The sequence below is a fragment of the Lepisma saccharinum genome, chromosome 5, assembly GCF_977018435.1.
Source record: "Lepisma saccharinum chromosome 5, izLepSacc3.1, whole genome shotgun sequence".
In the NCBI taxonomy this organism is placed as follows: Eukaryota; Metazoa; Arthropoda; class Insecta; order Zygentoma; family Lepismatidae; genus Lepisma; species Lepisma saccharinum.
Window position 1 is genome coordinate 63,214,493 of NC_139233.1, and position 21,105 is coordinate 63,235,597.

The following is a 21,105-nucleotide window of genomic DNA, read 5'->3' on the forward strand; positions in this document are numbered from 1 at the left end:
GAAATACTTAACTGGTGGTTGCCTCACAGTATGTTGTAGGTTTGTCCCCACCACGGGCAAAAGGGAATTTGTTAACTTAAAGACAAGACCCGGGTTCGATACCCGGTGGAGGCACATAATGGTTCGGATTCCACTTTAAACTGTAGGTCCAGTCCCGATTAGCCTTTCTGTGCATAAAGTGGACTTAAAACAATTCAATCAATCAATCAACTTGAAGACAAGAGAAAAAGTGATGAATTTGCATATTTGTTGCATTATCAAAGCTTAAGGGGCGTATTTTGAACATAGTGTATTATCATAATATGTGTAATAGTGAATAATACTATTTTCTATTTTAAGTTTTTTGTTAATGAATCATCACGAATTGTTTCGGAACCTGTACTTTTAAATACATTCATCAATTATTCATGAGGACGTTACAGTTCCAGACTTTTTCCATGGTGTAGAAGTTTATGAAATGCGTTTAGGTATTTTATGTTCTGGTCACAAATAGTTTGTTCTGATTGTAGGGACGGAATGGCAAAGGGGTGATCTTCGTGTGGGCAGCAGGCAATGGGGGAAGCAAGGGGGACAACTGCAACTGCGACGGCTACACCTCCAGCGTCTACACCCTCTCCATCGGCAGCGCCTCCGAGCAGGGGCAGTTCCCCTGGTACGGGGAGCGATGCGCCTCCACGTTGGCAGCCACGTACTCCAGTGGGGCCTACACTGACCAGATGATTGTAAGTACGTTCTTGTCATCGGAGGCTACAATATATATATTTATATATTTTCCAATTCGAACGAAATTTCATTGTATAAAAATATTTGAAATGAGTGAAAACTCCTAAGATCTTGTACATCAGATTATCTTCGAAATAACTCTAGCCGACTACACGGGCCTACCAACAGTACAAAGCGTGAGCAATAGGGTTATGGATTGGTAATGGATACAGATGACGTCAGCGGCTCGCTTTTTGATTGGTTGCCTCAAGAGTTATGACTCGATCTCAAGCTGCAAATGCCGAACAGGCAGAGATGTTACGGATATCATATATCTCTACCAATAAGGGATTAGGATCGTCATCTATTAGCATGTTTTGCTTCCCACCAAAAAGCTTATATTGCAAATTGCCCCTGGAAATTCCCTTTAAAGTCTCCAGGTTTTTACCGCTATAAATTTGTCCGGAAAGGATAAAATGCCACAATGAAAGACTATAATTATTTTCTATCACAGATATCTGTCTTAATTTTTTGGTGAAGTATAACTACTCTCTATACAACGAACAACAGCTGCATGAACATTTGCTTAAAATCTTTAGAAGAAATTCTAAACAAATATGAGAGTGCTTCGAAATAAAAGCAAGTTTCAAAAAACTCTTTGCACAAGTGGCACTTTATATTTCTAAAAGAATTCCTGCTTTATCATTTAATATCCCAACTTTCTTCTAAACTAAAGGAAGTTTTCCTTCGTTTTTGTTATGAAATACTATGTATGAAACAGTCAGTATTATATGGAGGTATCTTTTCAGGCCACAACAGATCTCAGGAACACGTGCACAATCAAACACACTGGCACCTCTGCTGCTGCGCCTCTAGCGGCTGGAATTGTAGCTCTGACTCTAGAAGCTAAGTATGTTAATTTTGAAATATTGCTTTGTTAACGTTTGTTATAGACAAAGTCATTACACATATTATCGAAACACAGTAAGCTTTCGTATTCTTACAATGATGTCAGTTTCGTGTAGGAGATAATCTGTTAATGCAAAAACCTTCACAAAGTTTATTTTGAAAATAATTGAGATACAGTAGGTTAGAGCAGAGAGTAACTCTGTTTTTAAAATAAAATTATAAATTACGACAACAATTTTTAATAAGTTACAATCAGAATCTAAAATTAAAATTTAATTATTATTACATTATATTTACCCTCACACATTTAAATATAAAAGTGTTAATGTGAGAGAATTCAATGTAGTATACCCCTATAATTGCAAAAATTACAGCACGTTTTCTCTCTGGAAGATTAACATTATATTTCTATTTTTAACTCACCATAATATTGTTAATTACCAATAAAGCACAAAGTAGTCGCATGCAAAAGATATTACTTCACAACTTGAACTAATTATCTTCTGTTTTCTGACACAAAATTGCCATTTCTCGAAATGTTTTTGACAGAAACTTGTATTGCCAAGCACATGGACAATTAACCGTTTCCTGAGTTCTGACTTCACAAAAATTCGAAATGTATCAACAGTTTGGCAATTACAAAAATCGGGAAATAATAATAATATATATAATATCCAGTTACTTCAATTAACTTGCTGGTATTTCCTCTCCTCTAAAAAAACTTTCAAACACCACACTGTTAAGGAAACTCATTGAAGTATCCTACGCATATAGATTAATCTAGACTGTAACTCTCTCTTAATATCAGTGAGTTCTTATTTATAAGTATTTATGGTATGTGCTGCATTATCAAATAAAATTTTAATTTTTGTCCTTGCAATCTGGGAACTAAAATATTGTGGTGTAATAACGTTAAAATAGAGATAACTTTAAAAGTGGAAGTTATAATTGAAATCAATAGTTGATTCAGTGGAAACATCAATATAAGTAGGGCATTTTATGATTGAAACTTTATCATGTATCCACAACAGTGCAAGATAGTGTTTGATGTTGTATGGATGGATGGATGGATGGATGTTGGAACCATGTATGTAACATGAGCATGTTCTCTTTTGTCACTCCTTACAGTAAGTTATATGTGTTAGATGGTTAACAACGATTCTTAGAATGTAGCTAATACCAAACACACCATGATGGTCTAAACATAAACATAAGCAGTTACTCTTTTAGCAACATATTTTTTCAATATGTCGTCTGTGGCACAATTACAATTTAGAGGACTTCAGATATGTTCGTTCGGGAGCCAAGTACATATCTTCCAAATGCCTCACTTGCACATTCCACTTTTCATTAAAAATGGATAAATTTAATACAATGATCTTATTTATTGAAGGATTATTGACATTTGCTATAAATTTCAGAAGATTCTTCTAACAAAACTTTACAAAGTTGGAGAAAATCTAAGAATAAATTATATTTGATGCAAGCTTTTTTGGTTTCTTCCAGCCCCAACCTTACGTGGAGGGACGTGCAGCACCTGGTGGTGTGGACATCGGAGTTTGCGCCACTAAGCATGAACGACGGCTGGCAGACGAACGCTGCGGGATTTAGGACCAACACGAGGTTTGGCTTTGGCCTCATGAACGCCTACGGGATGGTGAAGGCGGCTGTGAATTGGACCAGCATCCCCCCAAAGGTCGTGTGCTCTGCTTCTGCCCATCCAATGTAAGTTGAACTTAAAGGAGAATAATTCGAAAGTCATTTTCCAAAAACATGTATTTTCAAAGAATTCCGCCAATAGTTTTCACATAAAATAATCAAAAAGGGTATAAAACAATACAAGCAATGTTACTTTAAGACCACTGTTAGATAAAATCATTCATCACATTAAATATTAAATTCAATGATAAAGGGATATTTTTTCTTCTTGTAAGTAGTATTTTTCCTCTTTGCCTCCGTGGCGGCGAACTGTTAGCGTCCCGGGATCACGGGCCGACCTCCGCAGCTGAGTTGTTAGCATACCGCGCAGGCCAGGGGTAGCGGATTTGAATCCCGGGATGGGCATGGACATCCTTTGTGAGTGTCCCTTCATCAAATTATGTTTTAAAAAATAACCATTTTTCACATCTGCTTTCAGGCAAGCTGGTCACTCAGTTAAGATCATGTGCAGGTATATGCAGCGTGGTGTACCAGTTCAATGTGAAAGATTCCCTTCGTCTTCAATCATCGTTTTCAAATGGCGCAAAATTTTCATCTGAAAGATCCCTAACACAACAGAAACTTGTGTCTTTTAAGTTTTTATAGAGCTGTAGATTGAAAATTTGAATTAGTTTTAAGATTTGTCTCAATTTCATTCACATTTTTTAACAATTTTAGATGTAAAATTATAAATTGTATAAATATCACCTTCCACAATCTTTGTAGCACAACCTGATAATCCTTGCAAAACATTGGTCTGCACCACACCCGTGAAGGAAGAAGGGTGACATGCTCTTGAAAATAAGTGGGTTTTTGTTTGCTACATAAGGGAGCGGTGTATTTGTTAACTATGTTTCCATTAATCGCAACAGGTCTAGTTCCAACAACCAAAGTTAATTTTACAGCATAAAAGTCAGACTGATGGTGAAGTAAATATTGTAACGACATTTTTAAGTTTCCTTGAATTGGATATTTCAGAGCTTCGTCAATATCGTCGAAAGATCAATCTACAAGAGCAATCATTATAAGATTTTCAAAAAGTGACTGCATATGTAGCCATTGCACTCATATAATTCCAGAGCTAATGAAACTCTATCCGCTTCATCCCCCGTGACCGTCTCATTTACCACTGGAGGCTGCGCTGGAACTGGAGAAGAAGTCAACTTCCTGGAGCACGTCGAGGTGGAGGCAAACATCGAGTACACTGTCAGAGGGGCGCTGGAAATACACCTCACATCGCCTGCAGGTACTCGTGATGACAAGAAACCAGTTTCAAATTTATCTTGATTTGATTTGATTTAATTTTTGTTCTTTAGTATCGCTTTTCTACCACTTGTGGCTAATCGAGACGATGAGAATAAGTGAAGATATGGCGAAATTGATGAAGGGACACACACACGAAGAAAACCCAGCTCAGGCCGGGATTCGAACACGGGACTCTTAGCGTCGTGGTGCGCTGTCCTAGCCATTCCGCCACGGAGGTCGGTTTAAATTTATCCTTTACAACTCTGATTGGGAAGGAGTGTTATAGAACGTTATCAGATATGAGGGTTTCCTTACACTAAGAGAAAAATCTGATTTATTTTCCATACGTTTCTCTATTAAATTAATATAGATTTTCAGCATGTGCGTCTACTTCCAATAACACATTTAATTTTCACTACGTCGACCGATATGGTTATTAGTGCTGCAGTGAGAGAATTTCGGTCGAGCACCAAATAGTTCGCAAGGACCACGCTAGATAGCGTAAGGAATTTAGATCATCTTCTCTCGAGAAATAATGCTCGAATGGGCAAGACGAGCATGTATACACCGAAGTCCAGTAGTACAGGTATAACAGTAATTTGTAGTACTGGACCTTCAAATATGGATCGTGGAGTGCAAAATGCAGTGAAATTGAAACTTAAGTGGACATAGTCATTATATACATGTTAAAATGTAGTTTAGTCTATCCTACTAATACAGTGATATGTGACAATTAAATGGATGATTGTGAGCTGAAATTGCCAATACAGATATTTTGTAGCATTAAAATTATATTCAATTGTAAACAATCGAGCATGGGAGACTCGAACGAGTTCGATCGAGCGAAAGCAGACCCTTACAGCACTCTGATGGTTATGGTTCCAATAACCAAACCCGTCGCGATTAGCCAAAAGGAGCAGAAAAGCGATTGTAAAATTATCTAAATCAAATCAAACCAAACAGCTAAATCTACGAGGTACATATTTAAATACAGGGTAATGAACGGATTTTGTGAGTGTTTTTGTATCGTGAACTTATAGTAGCCCTGCTGTATTTTCTTTATTTATCCTCCCTTTTTTGCCACTTTTGGCTAATCATGACGACCGGGATGAGTGGTGAATAGATGGAATTGATGAAGGGAGACTCTCAAAGGACACATATACCCAGGCCGCACTCGAACCCGAAAATTTCAACATCGAAAGTCGACCACTTCGCACTCACACCGCCGCGATTTGAATATCAAAGCGGGAGAAATACACCAAATTGACAAAATTACTAATACAAAACTATAACTGGTTGGGGCTAATATCTTCCTCAGAACAATGTCAATTGTCACTTTTCACATATCACTTCCGATTTTTACGTACACCGCCTAAAATAACTTCCTTTATAAGGAGTCAAACTTGAAATTATTAAACTCATAATCAGCAAGTTGATATTACTGTGTTTCAGTCAGAAGTCCTTGTCAATTTTTACATATTATATTAATTTAATTTAGTAAATAAATGATGGACACTGAAATAAAAATTGTAAAAATAATACCGCATATGTTACATATCTGATTTGTTGAAGATCCATGCAACAAGATATTAAATTTGCACTGCAACACTTTTAGGATATTTTAAGGTATTGGAGACGTCATGTATAATAAAAAAATGAATGATTATCCACAGGTACCAGCGTAGAGCTGCTTAGCTGCAGACCCGAAGACCAATCAAACAACGGGTTTGTCAACTGGAAGTTCATGTCTGTCCACACGTGGGGAGAGCGCCCGCAAGGAACATGGAGTCTGACTGTTGTGGACAAGGTATGGCACTTATTTCCTTACTTGAAAGTGGCGCCCTTACTTAAGTTGCATTGTTGTGCAACCCATACTTATTTCTGGAATATAACAGAGTCGGATTTATATGTGTGGACGTTCAGGGCTAACAATATCACATGGTCCTCCTAGATACGATTTCTGTTACAACTCTTAGATTAAGCTATGTCAGATGATTTAACATTGACACTACATTTCAAATACTTTCTTCTCTTAACGTGGCCCTTTCCAAATATTTTTTAACTAGTAGAGGTCCCAAGCTACAGCTTCAATCGCCGCCTCTTCCTCAAATCCGGCCTTGACTTTTTATATGGTTATTATTTTAATGTTTTAGCAAATAATAGTAACAATAGTGAAGCAAGTTACTTCCAGAGAATTTTCTATTGTTCCTGGCCTACTAGCAGGAGATGAGTTGATTGATTAAAAAAAAATACTTTTCTTTTCTGCCACTATCCGCAAATAGCGAAGATGAGGACGAAAGAGGTGACGAGATAAAATTGATGAAAGAGCAATCACAAACACATTTAGACAGAATGCAACACGAGACCTACAGGCTGTGAGTCCAGAAGTTAGATTGATTGATTTATTGATTTGGTTTATTTTACCGTATTTCGCTTTTAGTGACACTTTTGGCTAATTTGCGAAGATGGGGATGAGTGATGACATGATGAAATTGATGAATGGTCGGACACTAACAATCATACATGCCCAGGCCGGGATTCGAACCCGGGACCGCTGGCGTCGTAGCGCGATGTGCTAACCACTCCGCACGGGGGCCGGCTCCAGAAGTTACAGTACGAGCAGGAGAGAAAGGATCACACAGTAACATATGCAATAAATATAGCAAAGAGTGGTGTGTGAATTTCTACAGGGTGATTCTTGTAGAACCGGCCTGATGAATTTGATAATAATGCTGCAGGTGATGCACATAACAACTCACAATTACTACATAACAATCCGTGTGATGTGCTGAGACGAATGGTGTGCAGGTTATCTGACAAGTGGCAGCACTTATGCTGCAAGGTTAAAGGACAAGGACACATAGTGGTGCACGTACGAACGTTTTTGCAGTGTCCAGGCGTCAGGCCCGGACTTTTCCTTGTGGGATTTACTGAAGGACAGGGTGTATGCAAACTAACCGCGTACGTTACGAGCTTTAAAGGCAACATTTCGGCTGAAATCAGGAACATCACCTATGAAACACTGCGGCGAGTCACGGCGAATATGCTAACGCGGGTGGAGGCGTGCCTTCTTGAAAAGGACAGACACTTTCAACACATGCTCTGATCACAATAAACAACCAACGGCACATTATCCAAGGTACGTCATGTATAAATTACGTTAATATAAAGGGTGTTCCGTATAGGACGCCGAATTTGAATCGAGTGCTATTGTTTTGTTTCGAGGTTGGCATACCTGTTCTTACCAATGTTGGCATCTGTTGTCATGCCGATTAATGTAGCCTCAATTGTTTTGACTCGTTTGTTGTGGTTTCCTTCCGAAAATCCTCGAATAATCCAGGACCGTTAAATCCATCCATTCGCTGAGAACGACTGTTTGGTGTGGGTTTTGGCAGGTGGAGTGATCTTACACCCTGTGATTTCTTCTTATGGGGGTTTGTGAAATCACAGATGTTCGCCAACAAACCACGACCCCTTTTGGAACTGAAGGCGGAAATCATACGGGGGATTGAAGGCATCTGGACAGACATCTGCGTGAGGGTTATCAATAATTTTGTGGAGCGTATAAATGCATGCAGACTCAGTAGGGGTGGACGTATGCCTGACATTGTCTTTCATACGTAAATGGGAGATGTTACTGCTTACATATATGTGAAACATAACTATTTTCATAATATTTTCCCTTTTTTTATTTAATTTCTAATTCGGCGTACTATACGGAACACCCTATATGTTTGGTATATTTCATATTACAGCCCATTTTGTCGATCCTGTATTAGTCTACTATACTACAATCATTATAGCATTTGTATTTTTAAAAAATATCTTTCTAATACTTCAGTACCTAATAGTTTTGACCGATACTACTATTTCACAATAGCAAATCATTATCATAAAAATTTATAAAGTATTATCATGACAATGGTCATATCAAAAGGTTTCTTTTGCATTTGTTTGAGACTGGGCGTTTTCAACTATTCTAGTGAGTGCATATTCCTTTGCTGATTACATATGCTACAGGAACCAAAATCATATCCCCCCCCTTACCCACAATTCACGAGGGGGCAGATATTATATACAATTACATAATTACATAAAATATTGTTTATGCCAACCTAGCCTCACAAAATATCTAAAGTTGGCGCTTTTGGCTAACATACTGACAAAGCAGCTTAAGTTGGTTTATCACACATAGTTCATGTGATATCATCAGTAAAATGAATGCTGTACTTTACAATAGCACTTCGTTCTTCCAGGAAGCAAGTGACAAGTGGCTTGCTTCTTCCTTTCGTAAGCTTCATAAGATTGAACATATTTCAAATGTTGCTCCGTTCGAATGTACCAAGAGCTTCATCTCCTAAGTTGTGTAGGCATCCCTGACTACCGGAGCACAGTTAAGATACGTCCAATGTAGCCGTTAGTTGAAGAATTGCTGAAAGTTCTGTCACATTTCGAATAAGTTGTTACTTCATTTGATAGCCAGTATGTCTCACGATACGATTGGTGTTATTGGAGTTTTGCTTAATCAAGAACCAGATGCGTTTCTTAAATTAAATCATATCCTTTTTATTCTGTCAAACGAGTTTTGCTTTTCTGTTATAGATTATTCAAAATTATCCTTACTAAAGTGTATCTTCTCCTCCAGAACGGATCAAGTGGAAATTTTGGCTCAGTAGGAAAATTTACACTATTTCTTCATGGAACAAAAGAACAGCCATTCCATATGAGAGAGGGGCCGAGACAATACAATGAGGAATACAACAGAGTTCACAAGAAGGTAAGAGAGATTTTGTAATTTCAGATAAGTATCGGATTGGTAAGTAAGCAGAAAAGAGGGGCGTAACTTGTGAATAAGGTGAGATCAGCAGTAAAGAATTATATAAGTGAAGTAAATATGGATAAAAGAACGCAAGGACAGTATACAAAAAAATCAAAGCGAGAAACAGACAACTGAATGACCAGCTAATCAAGAGCGTGAGCGTCATGAATGTCTCACCACTCTTCATTTGGGAAAGAAATAGTGTCCTATTTGCACATTAAACTTGGGATTCCAAGTACGTTGGCTTCCATGAATGGACATAAACTCAGAAGAGAGAGGGTGTTCAAGTGGACCGTATTCCATTTAAGAGATATGAGATATGTTTGATGATTGGAGAATGTTTTATATGTATGGGATATAAAGAACACTTTTTCTGTTATGAAAGCTTATTCTGTAACAATATCATCACTGATTTTTGGATTTGTTTACCGCTATGGGGTGTAGGGTGTTTTCTCAGCTTTCTTTACTCGCAACACACTCTTCTTTGAAACGCGGCTCTCATATGTGAAACTATAGTCAAGATAATCATCTGTAGCATTTCTCACACGGAGATTTGATCCCTGTTTCATCATTGTTGGCGTTGAGTACAGACTTTTACAGACTCAGCTTCTACCATAGATACGTAATGTTAATTTATGTAGTCATTCCTCGTTCGACGAAGCGTATTCCTTTGTTAAGGACTTCTCAAACAGCTTCACAAATGGCTATGTATTCAAAGAATTTTTAATATGAATCACTGATCCACAAGGCGGGTAAAATATGAAAGTGTGCATAGCATTGTGCCGTGAAGGCACATACTGTAACGGGTGCAAGGATAAAAACATTCTCGATTCCGGCCACAGTGGAAGTGATATCATCAGCCTATGTATAACATACCGGTCGGTTTTATCTCCCAGATATCTTTAAAGCTTGACGCGCACTGAGACGCCGAAGCGCAGCAACTGAACGGAACAGTTTCACTTCCGGCGTCTCAGTGGGCCATAACCCTCAGGATAACCTGCAGACTTCTAGCCGGAAATTCCGTGCTTCGCTTCCGCACGTTCCCCTGTAGTAAGCGTTACACCATTTGATTTCAATAGAAGCAGACGACAAAAGTTCTGTTGCCGGATTTTTCCGTGTTTCCCGGAAACTCACCCTGTGAATCGAACTAGCGTGACACTGAGAATCCATGAAGTTGTAACGCGTAGCTGTGTCCACGTTACAAATATGTATATAAACTTAATATTTTTCTTTTTGTAACTATAATTCTATATGTAAATGGTTAATTACCAAGTAATGTGGAACACACCTCGTATATAAACTATACATCCTGGTGTTAGTTATAAGTTCCAAGAGTTTGTTTCTTTCTGCCAGCAAGCTGAGCTGGAAGTTTATTATCGGTGACAACAATGCAGGAAAGCAAACGCTATTGTGTAAGAGCCAGGCAGACTCTACCTTATGAAAACGTTGTCACAGAGAAAAGACGAAAGATTAGGCTGTCTTTCCCACTCTGTATCTGTCGTGTCCCTTGGCGGACAATAATTAGACTTATATCATAATAATCCCTGATTCTTTAACTGCACGAGAGGATTTTCAGAATTTAGTTACGTTAACGCAAAAGAAAGTTATTCCCGTGCAAAACAAAACCTGTATATAAATATTTTTGCTTAACATTTTCACGTTGTACACTCTGTAAAAAAAATTTAGCATCACTGTATTCTTATTACGGATGTTGACAATTTTGAGTTTCGCATGCATGCATCTTTCCTGCACAACTTGAAATCAATTGATTGAAGCATTGGACTGGTATCACTGCGTAGTGTGGTGTTATTCTTTTGTTGATTTAGTGTTTGGAGTGTCCGATAGAGGGTGTTGCAATCAGTTACTGCTGCAAGGCTTTGTAATCAATTGTCAGGAATCTGAAAAACGATTGTTAGTAATGCAACTTGTTACGTGTTTTATGTTGCAAACTAAATGTTCATTATTGACAATTTGGATACGTTATCATATTTATGAAGTGTTCTGGTGGTGTGTAGTGTATTTGAGCGTGTTTTCTCGAAAAAATGGGCAGAAAGTGTGACATTTCACCATGTAAGCAAGGAATGGTTCTTGCTTTGCATATGGATGGTCATTCTCAGAGAGAAATTGGTCGACAACTTCAAATGCATCAATCCACAGTTAGCCTTAGCCTGCAAAAGCAACAAGAACATGGAAAATCATCACTGAGAAGTCACTGTGGCAGAAAGAAAAAGACATCACCTCGACTGGATCGTATGATGATGGACATGGCACTGAAGAACAGAGGAATGAGTTCACGCCAAATTGCACATAAACTTCAAAATGAGGTGGGAGTTAATCTTACTCATGCTACTGTAGTATCCCGACTAAAGAAACGGGGTGTTTCTAAACACGTCCCACGTAAAAAAACCAGACTAACTGACGCACATGCAAAAGCTAGACGTGAGTGTGTCACACGTTATGGCGCATGGAATGATACAGATTGGGAACATGTGGTATTTTCTGATGAAAAACTATTTAAATTGCTGGGGAGTGACAGCTCAGTTAAACTGTGGATGCGGAAGGGAGAAGAACTTGCAAAATCTTGTATTTTAGAAACTCAAAAGTTTTGTGGCAGTGTTATGATTTGGGCATGTTTCTCTGCAAAAGGGATTGGCAGGATGCATATTTGCACAGGGACCGTTAAGGCTGATCAATATCTGGAAATCCTGAGTCGGAAAGTTTACAAACTGCAGGAGATCATTTTTCTGGACAGATATTGGATTACTTTATTTTTCAAGACAATAATGCAACCTGTCACCGTGCTCAGGTGGTGAATAACTGGTTTCCATGATATGAATATAGAAAGACTTTGGTGGCCGCCCAACTCTCCAGACATGAATCCTATAGAAAACCTGTGGGCTATGATGTGCAAAAAACTTTGTAATCAGACGTACAGGTCAAAAGAGGAACTTATGGCAGCAATTGTACATGTTTGGAATGAAATTGAGGTCGAATATTGTCAAAATCTCATTCATAGCATGCCTCAAAGGTTGGAAGCACTTAGAAAGGCCAGGGGTGGCCACACTAAGTACTAGTCAATTTATTTACTTACTATCATTACAAATTGACATATCATGATGCATTTAAAACCTTTGTTCAATCTTTTTACTTGTAAAAATTGTCTTTCTGCGAAAACGTCCCACAACTATATTTGCAATAATTTTGTTATTAGTTCTATAAAGTGCATTATGTACGTAACTATGACTTAAATAATAAAAATATATTGTACAGATATAGTGTTTTATATAATTGTTAGGAAAACAAATCGACAAGTCGAATTAAATCAATAAAACAACTGATAATTCACAAGCGAAATGCTGACGGCCAAAAATAATGAAGTGATGCTAATTTTTTTTTACAGAGTGTATATATTTTTTCTTTCTTTGTTGGCATATCGCATGGCCATTGCAGGGAGAGAGGGGAGTTAAAAGAAGCCATACTCCCTGGTCAAATTAAATACTGAGTATAATATTTAAAATTCTATTGCATATGTATTAATCACATAAGGGTAAAAATAATAATTTTTACATGTAACTGTTTATGTTTCTCATTGATACTTAATTAATTTGTATTTTTTTGTGATGTAAAATTGGTGTTAAGATAAAAGTTTGTAAAACCATCACGGCACCTAAAAATCCTACATAAGCAGCGAAGCTCGGTGATTTTGATCTACTCCCAGACTACCAATTTGGCTTCAGGCAACACCACAGCACGACCACCCAGCTGGTGAGGGTGGTCGACCATATCTCGGTAAGCTTCAACTGGAAACACCACATACTAGCTATATTCCTCGACATCCAGAAGGCCTTCGATAAGGTTTGGCTCGAATTACTCATATACAAGCTACACAGACTTGGTATACCTGACTGTTATGTACGCTTGCTGGACAGCTACCTCCATCCACGCACCTTCTTCGCAGTGTTTCAAGGAGCCATCTCCACCTTTCGAACAAACACGGCTGGAGTACCCCAAGGATCCTCCCTCTCCCCGCTCCTGTACGCCCTGTTTACAGCGGATGTACCAACAGCCTTTGGTTGCCTCCCAGCCACTTTCGCAGACGACACCGCATACTTTGCCGCAGCCAAGGATATTTGTGTTTCCTACATCAGAATGCAAGAACAACTGCAACAATACGATCACTGGGCAGTAGATGGGATAACCCTTAAAAGTTATTAAACCCCCTTTTAATTTACATTAATGGCTTTCATTATTCCTTATCGGGGGGTGACGCTATTGTTAATTAATCAAGCGCCACGTGTCGGGGGTGGAGGAGGAGATGAGTCATCGATGACTCATGCACACGTGTGAGTTTGGAATTAATGGTATTTCATTAGTGCACAAAATATACTATTATGTATCTCGTTTTTACCCTAACCTAACCCTATTGTTGTACTTTGTATATGCGTTACAGCCGGATATGAGTCATGGGTGCTTTATGAACACGTGGGATTTTGGAATTAACGGTTTACCATTAATGTACAAAAGATACTATTATGGAGTCTGTTTTCTGCCTTTTGCATCTCCCATTTATGCTTTTTTATATGTGTTTCAGCCGGATATGAGCCACGGATGATTTATCCAGACGTGGAGCTGGTTTTAAGGGTTTTCCATTAGTGCATAATAGATACTATTATGGTACCCGGATCCCGCCTATTCTAACGCAAGGATCCCAGTTCCGGCCTATTCTAACAAGTTTATGCTTTTTTACACGTGTTACGCCCTTATATGAGTGAAGGCCGATTCAGGCACTCGTGGGTGCCGATGCGATCTGGGATAGAAGATATTATAACACAATATATGGCGTTAGCCTATGTTCGCTTTAAAGGCGAAGAAATTGAACGATGTAGCCTATATGAAAACGAAGTATACGGGCAGAATACATGTTATTAATAACAATTGCTCTTAAAAAAAGGGAAGAATACTTTGACTGCAAGAACCTGCTACAAGGTGGCGGACGAAATTCGCACCAGAAAAGAAGAATATTTCACCGCCTCCCCGAACGGCGAGCTATCATTGCCCGCCGAGACGAGAGAAAGGGTCTCCCTTGTTAGCGGTCCCCAACGGGAACTGTATGGGATAAGGTCGCGTATCGCCAATATTTTAACACGTCTGTATTGATTTTTTTGAGGTTCCAATTTTATTTTGCGGAAGTAATTTACGCGGCTTTTTTCTTCCGCCTTTTGTAACATTACAAAGACTATTTGACCTAAAGCGTAAGAAATTTGGCTGAACTAATAACAATCAGACCCCGTAGCTACAGGTTAAAGTGGATGCGATCCACTATTTGCCGTTAATTCTAGGTTGCGAACCACGGACCCTTTGATTATTGCCTTATAATCATCAGGATTCACGTAAAATTGACCAGATTTTGACTCTTAGGGCCAATATTTCACATTTTTCGTGTATTTTTAATCAGAACACGCTATTTGAACGATTCAAGCAAGAGTTTGCATGGCAATTTAGACACACAAACTGTGTTTCTTCAACTTTAGCTGAAGTTTAGGTTTATTTTTTACTTTAATATCATCTATTCAGGCAACATTTTTTATTAAATTTTGGACTCGCAAAGACATTTTTTCAACTGTTAACTTGTTATTTTAAAAGTTTATTTCCATTTTTTACTCAAGTAACAAACACAATTTAAGCTATTCAGGCAAGAGTGTTTATTTCATTTTGCACTTACAAAGAGATTTTTCAACTTTTAACTTATTATTTACAAGTTTAGGCTTATTTTTTACTCTAATATCACAATTTCATCTATTCAGGCTACATTTTTTATTACAGTTTAGACTCGCAAAGATATTTTTTTCAACTTATTTTATTCATTTTTCGATTTATTGCCTTTTGTATCTTATATTTATTAATTTTTAACTTTGAGTTTTGTTCTTTATTAAATCACTAAGGAAGAAATACTTTTAAGTAAAACTTTACCCACAAACTTTATTATTACTATTATTATTATTATTATTATTATTATTATTATTGTTTTCGTTTATGTAGTTGATGAATGTTGTTGTTGTTAGGGTTTATTGACTTACACTAAGCTATTTTTGGTTTGCTTCGTAGGAAAGTTTGTTTATTTTAGAGTTTCCTCGGTATTTTCTCACTGTTAGGGTAGGTAAGGTTTCCTAAATATATGAGTTGGGTTCCATATATTCTTGTTCTTGCATGTTTTTCATATGATGAGATCACCACAACTCTCCAAGTGCCTTTACTGCATGTTTCCATTTTATTGAGGCTTAGTGATTCCTAGACCCACTTTATGCATGAGAGAAAGCTTGAAAATTTCGATCTCAGATAACCATCAATCTTATGTCAGAGTATTTTCGAGTATATTTTAGACTTATTATGTGCCACTAGAATATCACGGCTTGCTTAATTGTTAAGCATGTTGTGCAGTATTTTTTGCTTTTGCTTACTAGATAAACTGTACGAAATGTTTAATATTTGTACTTTTTTGCACTTATAAGACGCCAAACTTTTACTGTAACTAAAATTATTATGTGTCTAAGGACTGAAACCCCTTTACCAAGAGTACTATAACTGGATGTTTATTAATATTGTTTATTTTTCCCCTAAATATAACAATATAATGACAAATAACAGGACAAGTCGATGTTAGCAGATGACTACGTGGCTTTTAAGTCCACCTGCCAAACATTTTTATCCTAGAAGAAATATTTACCCTTATAGTCTTTTATTCAGGATACTTTTCAAGTATTACTGCCTTTTTGGAGTGATCGACTTAATATCAGGGGCTATTTGTATCTGTTATATCATGCGAGTCTTATTTTTGCTACAATCAGGACTAAATTCCACTGAATGAAGCTTAAAGCTTAGGCTCTAAAGCATGTTGAATGGTTAATCACAGGCCAATATGAACTTTACAAAGGCTTGTAGGAGACATAGGAACACACGCCAGAGCCTTATTAGCGTGCAAGAATCACTTTCAGGGAGTGCTACGAGGAAATTAAGTTAATTTTTTTGAGTGCCAGTTACACAGCCAATATTTGCTATTTCAAGTAACTACATGTTTCAGAACCTTTTTCAAGGCCAACACTATTTAGACTTCAATTTATACTATATTAGGTGCTAAATGTAGCAAGAACACTGATTATACATACTTTTGAGAATCCAACTATATCAGGATTTTTCTATGTAAGTATATTTTTATTGATTACTAACTTTAACAGACCAATCAGGAAGTCGGCAAAATTTACTAAACTTAGTACTATAGTGTAGAAGATTGCATGAAAAGTAGAAATTATAACAAGCAAAAGATTTTGCTTTTTGCTTTTGTGACCAATCGCGACGCTGGGGATGAATGGAAGGACAAGAATCTTAAGGACTGGATTTATTTTACCACTACAGACGCCTAGGTAGAAACATTAGAGTACTGTTAGCTTTCAAAATTGAAGGTTTCTTAAATATTTTGTGTTTAGCACGCTTAACAAGTTACACTTATATCCATTTCTGGACAAATATTGCTAAAACTCTCAAATTTACTGTGTACAAGCTGATATTTCGGCTATCAGAGGAATTAACAACCATATTTTACAAACAAAAGGTATTGTTTGCACTTTATTTACTTCAATCAGAGACTAATATTTTACAGTAATTGAATCATTCAGCCCTAGTCAATACTTTACTGCATCAGAAAGTTTGTTATTAATCTAATAAGTATGCTATTTTGTGCTATTCTAAAGCAAACGTTGTTTAATTTACTGGTTATAATGCAAAGTTTTGCACAATTTTTTATATATTCACTACCTTCAAACCAAACAATTGTACTTATTTAGTGCATTTCATTCATATTTCTTGTAATTAACTTATGTTTCTTATATTTAACAAACTAAACTAATTACTTTGTCATGTTAAAAACCTTATTTTTTACTATTTCTTATTCTATCAGGTTTTATATTGCTGTTTTTATCAATTTAAGTAAGAGCACACTCTGGTAAATACACATATATTCTCTTTTATACACACACACGCACGCACACACACACACACACACACACACACACACACACACACACACACACACACTTACACGAACATACATCAGACGTTTTTCAATATTTTGGTATGAAGTTTGCACCGTCGCTATTCAAACAAGGGCAGGCAATGTAGTATTTATGAGTATTAGTAATCCCAAAGTGCTGTTTTTTTGGTGTCCAAGTTCAGATGAGAACTGAGCTGAGAGTCTGCTATGTGCCTTTTTCATGGGTTTGCATGTCAAGTGTATGCATATTGAGCATTATTGAGTGTGTATGCTTCCAAGTTTTGCTGTTATTTTCCTATAATTCTGCGAGACTGTAGAGAGTTCTCCCTTTTCAAGCAGTTTTCTTTCATTGATTGGATACTTTTTGGGAACTTAACAGTTTTTTATTTTATGAAGCAGATTGTTGTAGAATATTTTGCATGGTCTTTTGAGATATTGAGTGTCTGCTGTAATGGTAGTAAGTATCTTTCCTTCTTGTGTTGTTGTTCTTGTGTAACTTTCCTATTTTCGGTCAAGTTGCAGTACTTAGAATAATCGTTTAATGACTTATTGTTCTATGAAGCTCCTTTGAATAATCATTAATTGCATGATGCCCTATACTCCTCGCTGTACTTTGTTCTGAGAGCTTTCTTTTCAAGCCTTAGTATTCTGGTAGTACAGTATTATTAACGTAGAGGTAAATTAGTTCGTGAAAATATGTATTTTTCTGATTAACTATAGTCGCTTAGTTGTTCTATCAGGTATAAGTAGTTACTGCTAATTTCCTATTCGCAGGTGCTATGTATGATGTAGCTTATTTGGGCAATTATAATTCTGTACTGTAAATACCCTTGGCTGTCCCTTTTATTCGTATGTTGTTGAGTTTCTCCATAAGCATGCCCTGTTTTACTCTATTCTATGCCTTGTTGCTGCTCGATATCTGCTTCATATCTGAGTTAGCTTGTTTGACTACCTATTATTTTTGCTATGGCTGTGGCTATTGATGTCCCTTTCTAAATTCCATGTTGGTTTCTGTTTATCCTTCTTGCTGCTTGTTATCTGAGTTAGGTTGCTTGACTTCAGTGCTACCCTTTTTTAACTTTATTGTTGATTGCTTTTTGTTTATTTCCTTATTTGTTTTTATTTGTTTACTGAATCTATTTGTTTTGTGTCTTGTAATATTATTTACTATAGTAACAAAATTATTTTTAAAAGTACAATTTCTTTCAAAGTTAATAATTTAAGACTACAATTTTTTCAAAGTTAATAATTTAAGAGTACAATTTTTTCAAAGTGAATGTTTAAAAGTACAATTTTTTCAAAGTTAATATTTTAAGAGTATAATTCTCTCAAAATTAAAGTTTTAAAAGTACAATTCTTTCAAAGTTAATAATTTAAGAGTACAATTCTTCTGTAATTTGAACTTTTGTATTTGTTATTGTTGTTAAAATAAATTTGTTAGTTGATATAAAATTACAGTAAATTTTCATGAATTTATATATTAAAATTCGAAATAGTGCTACTTGCTAAAGTTAGCAGTCAAAATTCGTTAAACTTTGACAAATACTGAACAAGAAAAATACAAGCTTGTTGATAAATATCAATAACAATGTTCTGGTACATGTAGTTACTTGAAATAGCAAATATTGGCTGTGTAACTGGTAAAGCACTCAAAAAAATCAACTTAGTTTCCTCGTAGCACTCCCTGAAAGTGATTCTTGCACGCTAATAAGGCTCTGGCGTGTGTTCCTATGTCTCCTACAAGCCTTTGTAAAGTTCATATTGGCCTGTGATTAACCATTCAACATGCTTTAGAGCCTAAGCTTTAAGCTTCATTCAGTGGAATTTAGTCCTGATTGTAGCAAAAATAAGACTCGCATGATATAACAGATACAAATAGCCCCTGATATTAAGTCGATCACTCCAAAAAGGCAGTAATACTTGAAAAGTATCCTGAATAAAAGACTATAAGGGTAAATATTTCTTCTAGGATAAAAATGTTTGGCAGGTGGACTTAAAAGCCACGTAGTCATCTGCTAACATCGACTTGTCCTGTTATTTGTCATTATATTGTTATATTTAGGGGAAAAATAAACAATATTAATAAACATCCAGTTATAGTACTCTTGGTAAAGGGGTTTCAGTCCTTAGACACATAATAATTTTAGTTACAGTAAAAGTTTGGCGTCTTATAAGTGCAAAAAAGTACAAATATTAAACATTTCGTACAGTTTATCTAGTAAGCAAAAGCAAAAAATACTGCACAACATGCTTAACAATTAAGCAAGCCGTGATATTCTAGTGGCACATAATAAGTCTAAAATATACTCGAAAATACTCTGACATAAGATTGATGGTTATCTGAGATCGAAATTTTCAAGCTTTCTCTCATGCATAAAGTGGGTCTAGGAATCACTAAGCCTCAATAAAATGGAAACATGCAGTAAAGGCACTTGGAGAGTTGTGGTGATCTCATCATATGAAAAACATGCAAGAACAAGAATATATGGAACCCAACTCATATATTTAGGAAACCTTACCTACCCTAACAGTGAGAAAATACCGAGGAAACTCTAAAATAAACAAACTTTCCTACGAAGCAAACCAAAAATAGCTTAGTGTAAGTCAATAAACCCTAACAACAACAACATTCATCAACTACATAAACGAAAACAATAATAATAATAATAATAATAATAATAATAATAGTAATAATAAAGTTTGTGGGTAAAGTTTTACTTAAAAGTATTTCTTCCTTAGTGATTTAATAAAGAACAAAACTCAAAGTTAAAAATTAATAAATATAAGATACAAAAGGCAATAAATCGAAAAATGAATAAAATAAGTTGAAAAAAATATCTTTGCGAGTCTAAACTGTAATAAAAAATGTAGCCTGAATAGATGAAATTGTGATATTAGAGTAAAAAATAAGCCTAAACTTGTAAATAATAAGTTAAAAGTTGAAAAATCTCTTTGTAAGTGCAAAATGAAATAAACACTCTTGCCTGAATAGCTTAAATTGTGTTTGTTACTTGAGTAAAAAATGGAAATAAACTTTTAAAATAACAAGTTAACAGTTGAAAAAATGTCTTTGCGAGTCCAAAATTTAATAAAAAATGTTGCCTGAATAGATGATATTAAAGTAAAAAATAAACCTAAACTTCAGCTAAAGTTGAAGAAACACAGTTTGTGTGTCTAAATTGCCATGCAAACTCTTGCTTGAATCGTTCAAATAGCGTGTTCTGATTAAAAATACACGAAAAATGTGAAATATTGGCCCTAAGAGTCAAAATCTGGTCAATTTTACGTGAATCCTGATGATTATAAGGCAATAATCAAAGGGTCCGTGGTTCGCAACCTAGAATTAACGGCAAATAGTGGATCGCATCCACTTTAACCTGTAGCTACGGGGTCTGATTGTTATTAGTTCAGCCAAATTTCTTACGCTTTAGGTCAAATAGTCTTTGTAATGTTACAAAAGGCGGAAGAAAAAAGCCGCGTAAATTACTTCCGCAAAATAAAATTGGAACCTCAAAAAAATCAATACAGACGTGTTAAAATATTGGCGATACGCGACCTTATCCCATACAGTTCCCGTTGGGGACCGCTAACAAGGGAGACCCTTTCTCTCGTCTCGGCGGGCAATGATAGCTCGCCGTTCGGGGAGGCGGTGAAATATTCTTCTTTTCTGGTGCGAATTTCGTCCGCC

General features: G+C 36.4%; 1 protein-coding gene across 2 annotated transcripts in view; it reads left to right on the forward strand.

Moving 5' to 3' along the window:
• Positions 1-21,105, forward strand: part of LOC145988387 (neuroendocrine convertase 1-like) — a 145,850-nt gene that overhangs the window by 117,331 nt on the left and 7,414 nt on the right. For both annotated transcript variants that reach the window (XM_083123266.1, XM_083123267.1), the window contains exons 8-13: positions 510-722; positions 1,512-1,612; positions 3,118-3,336; positions 4,389-4,555; positions 6,228-6,361; positions 9,200-9,331. In XM_083123266.1, the coding sequence (XP_082979392.1) occupies positions 510-722; positions 1,512-1,612; positions 3,118-3,336; positions 4,389-4,555; positions 6,228-6,361; positions 9,200-9,331 (966 nt within the window). The remainder of the gene's footprint in view (positions 1-509; positions 723-1,511; positions 1,613-3,117; positions 3,337-4,388; positions 4,556-6,227; positions 6,362-9,199; positions 9,332-21,105) is intronic.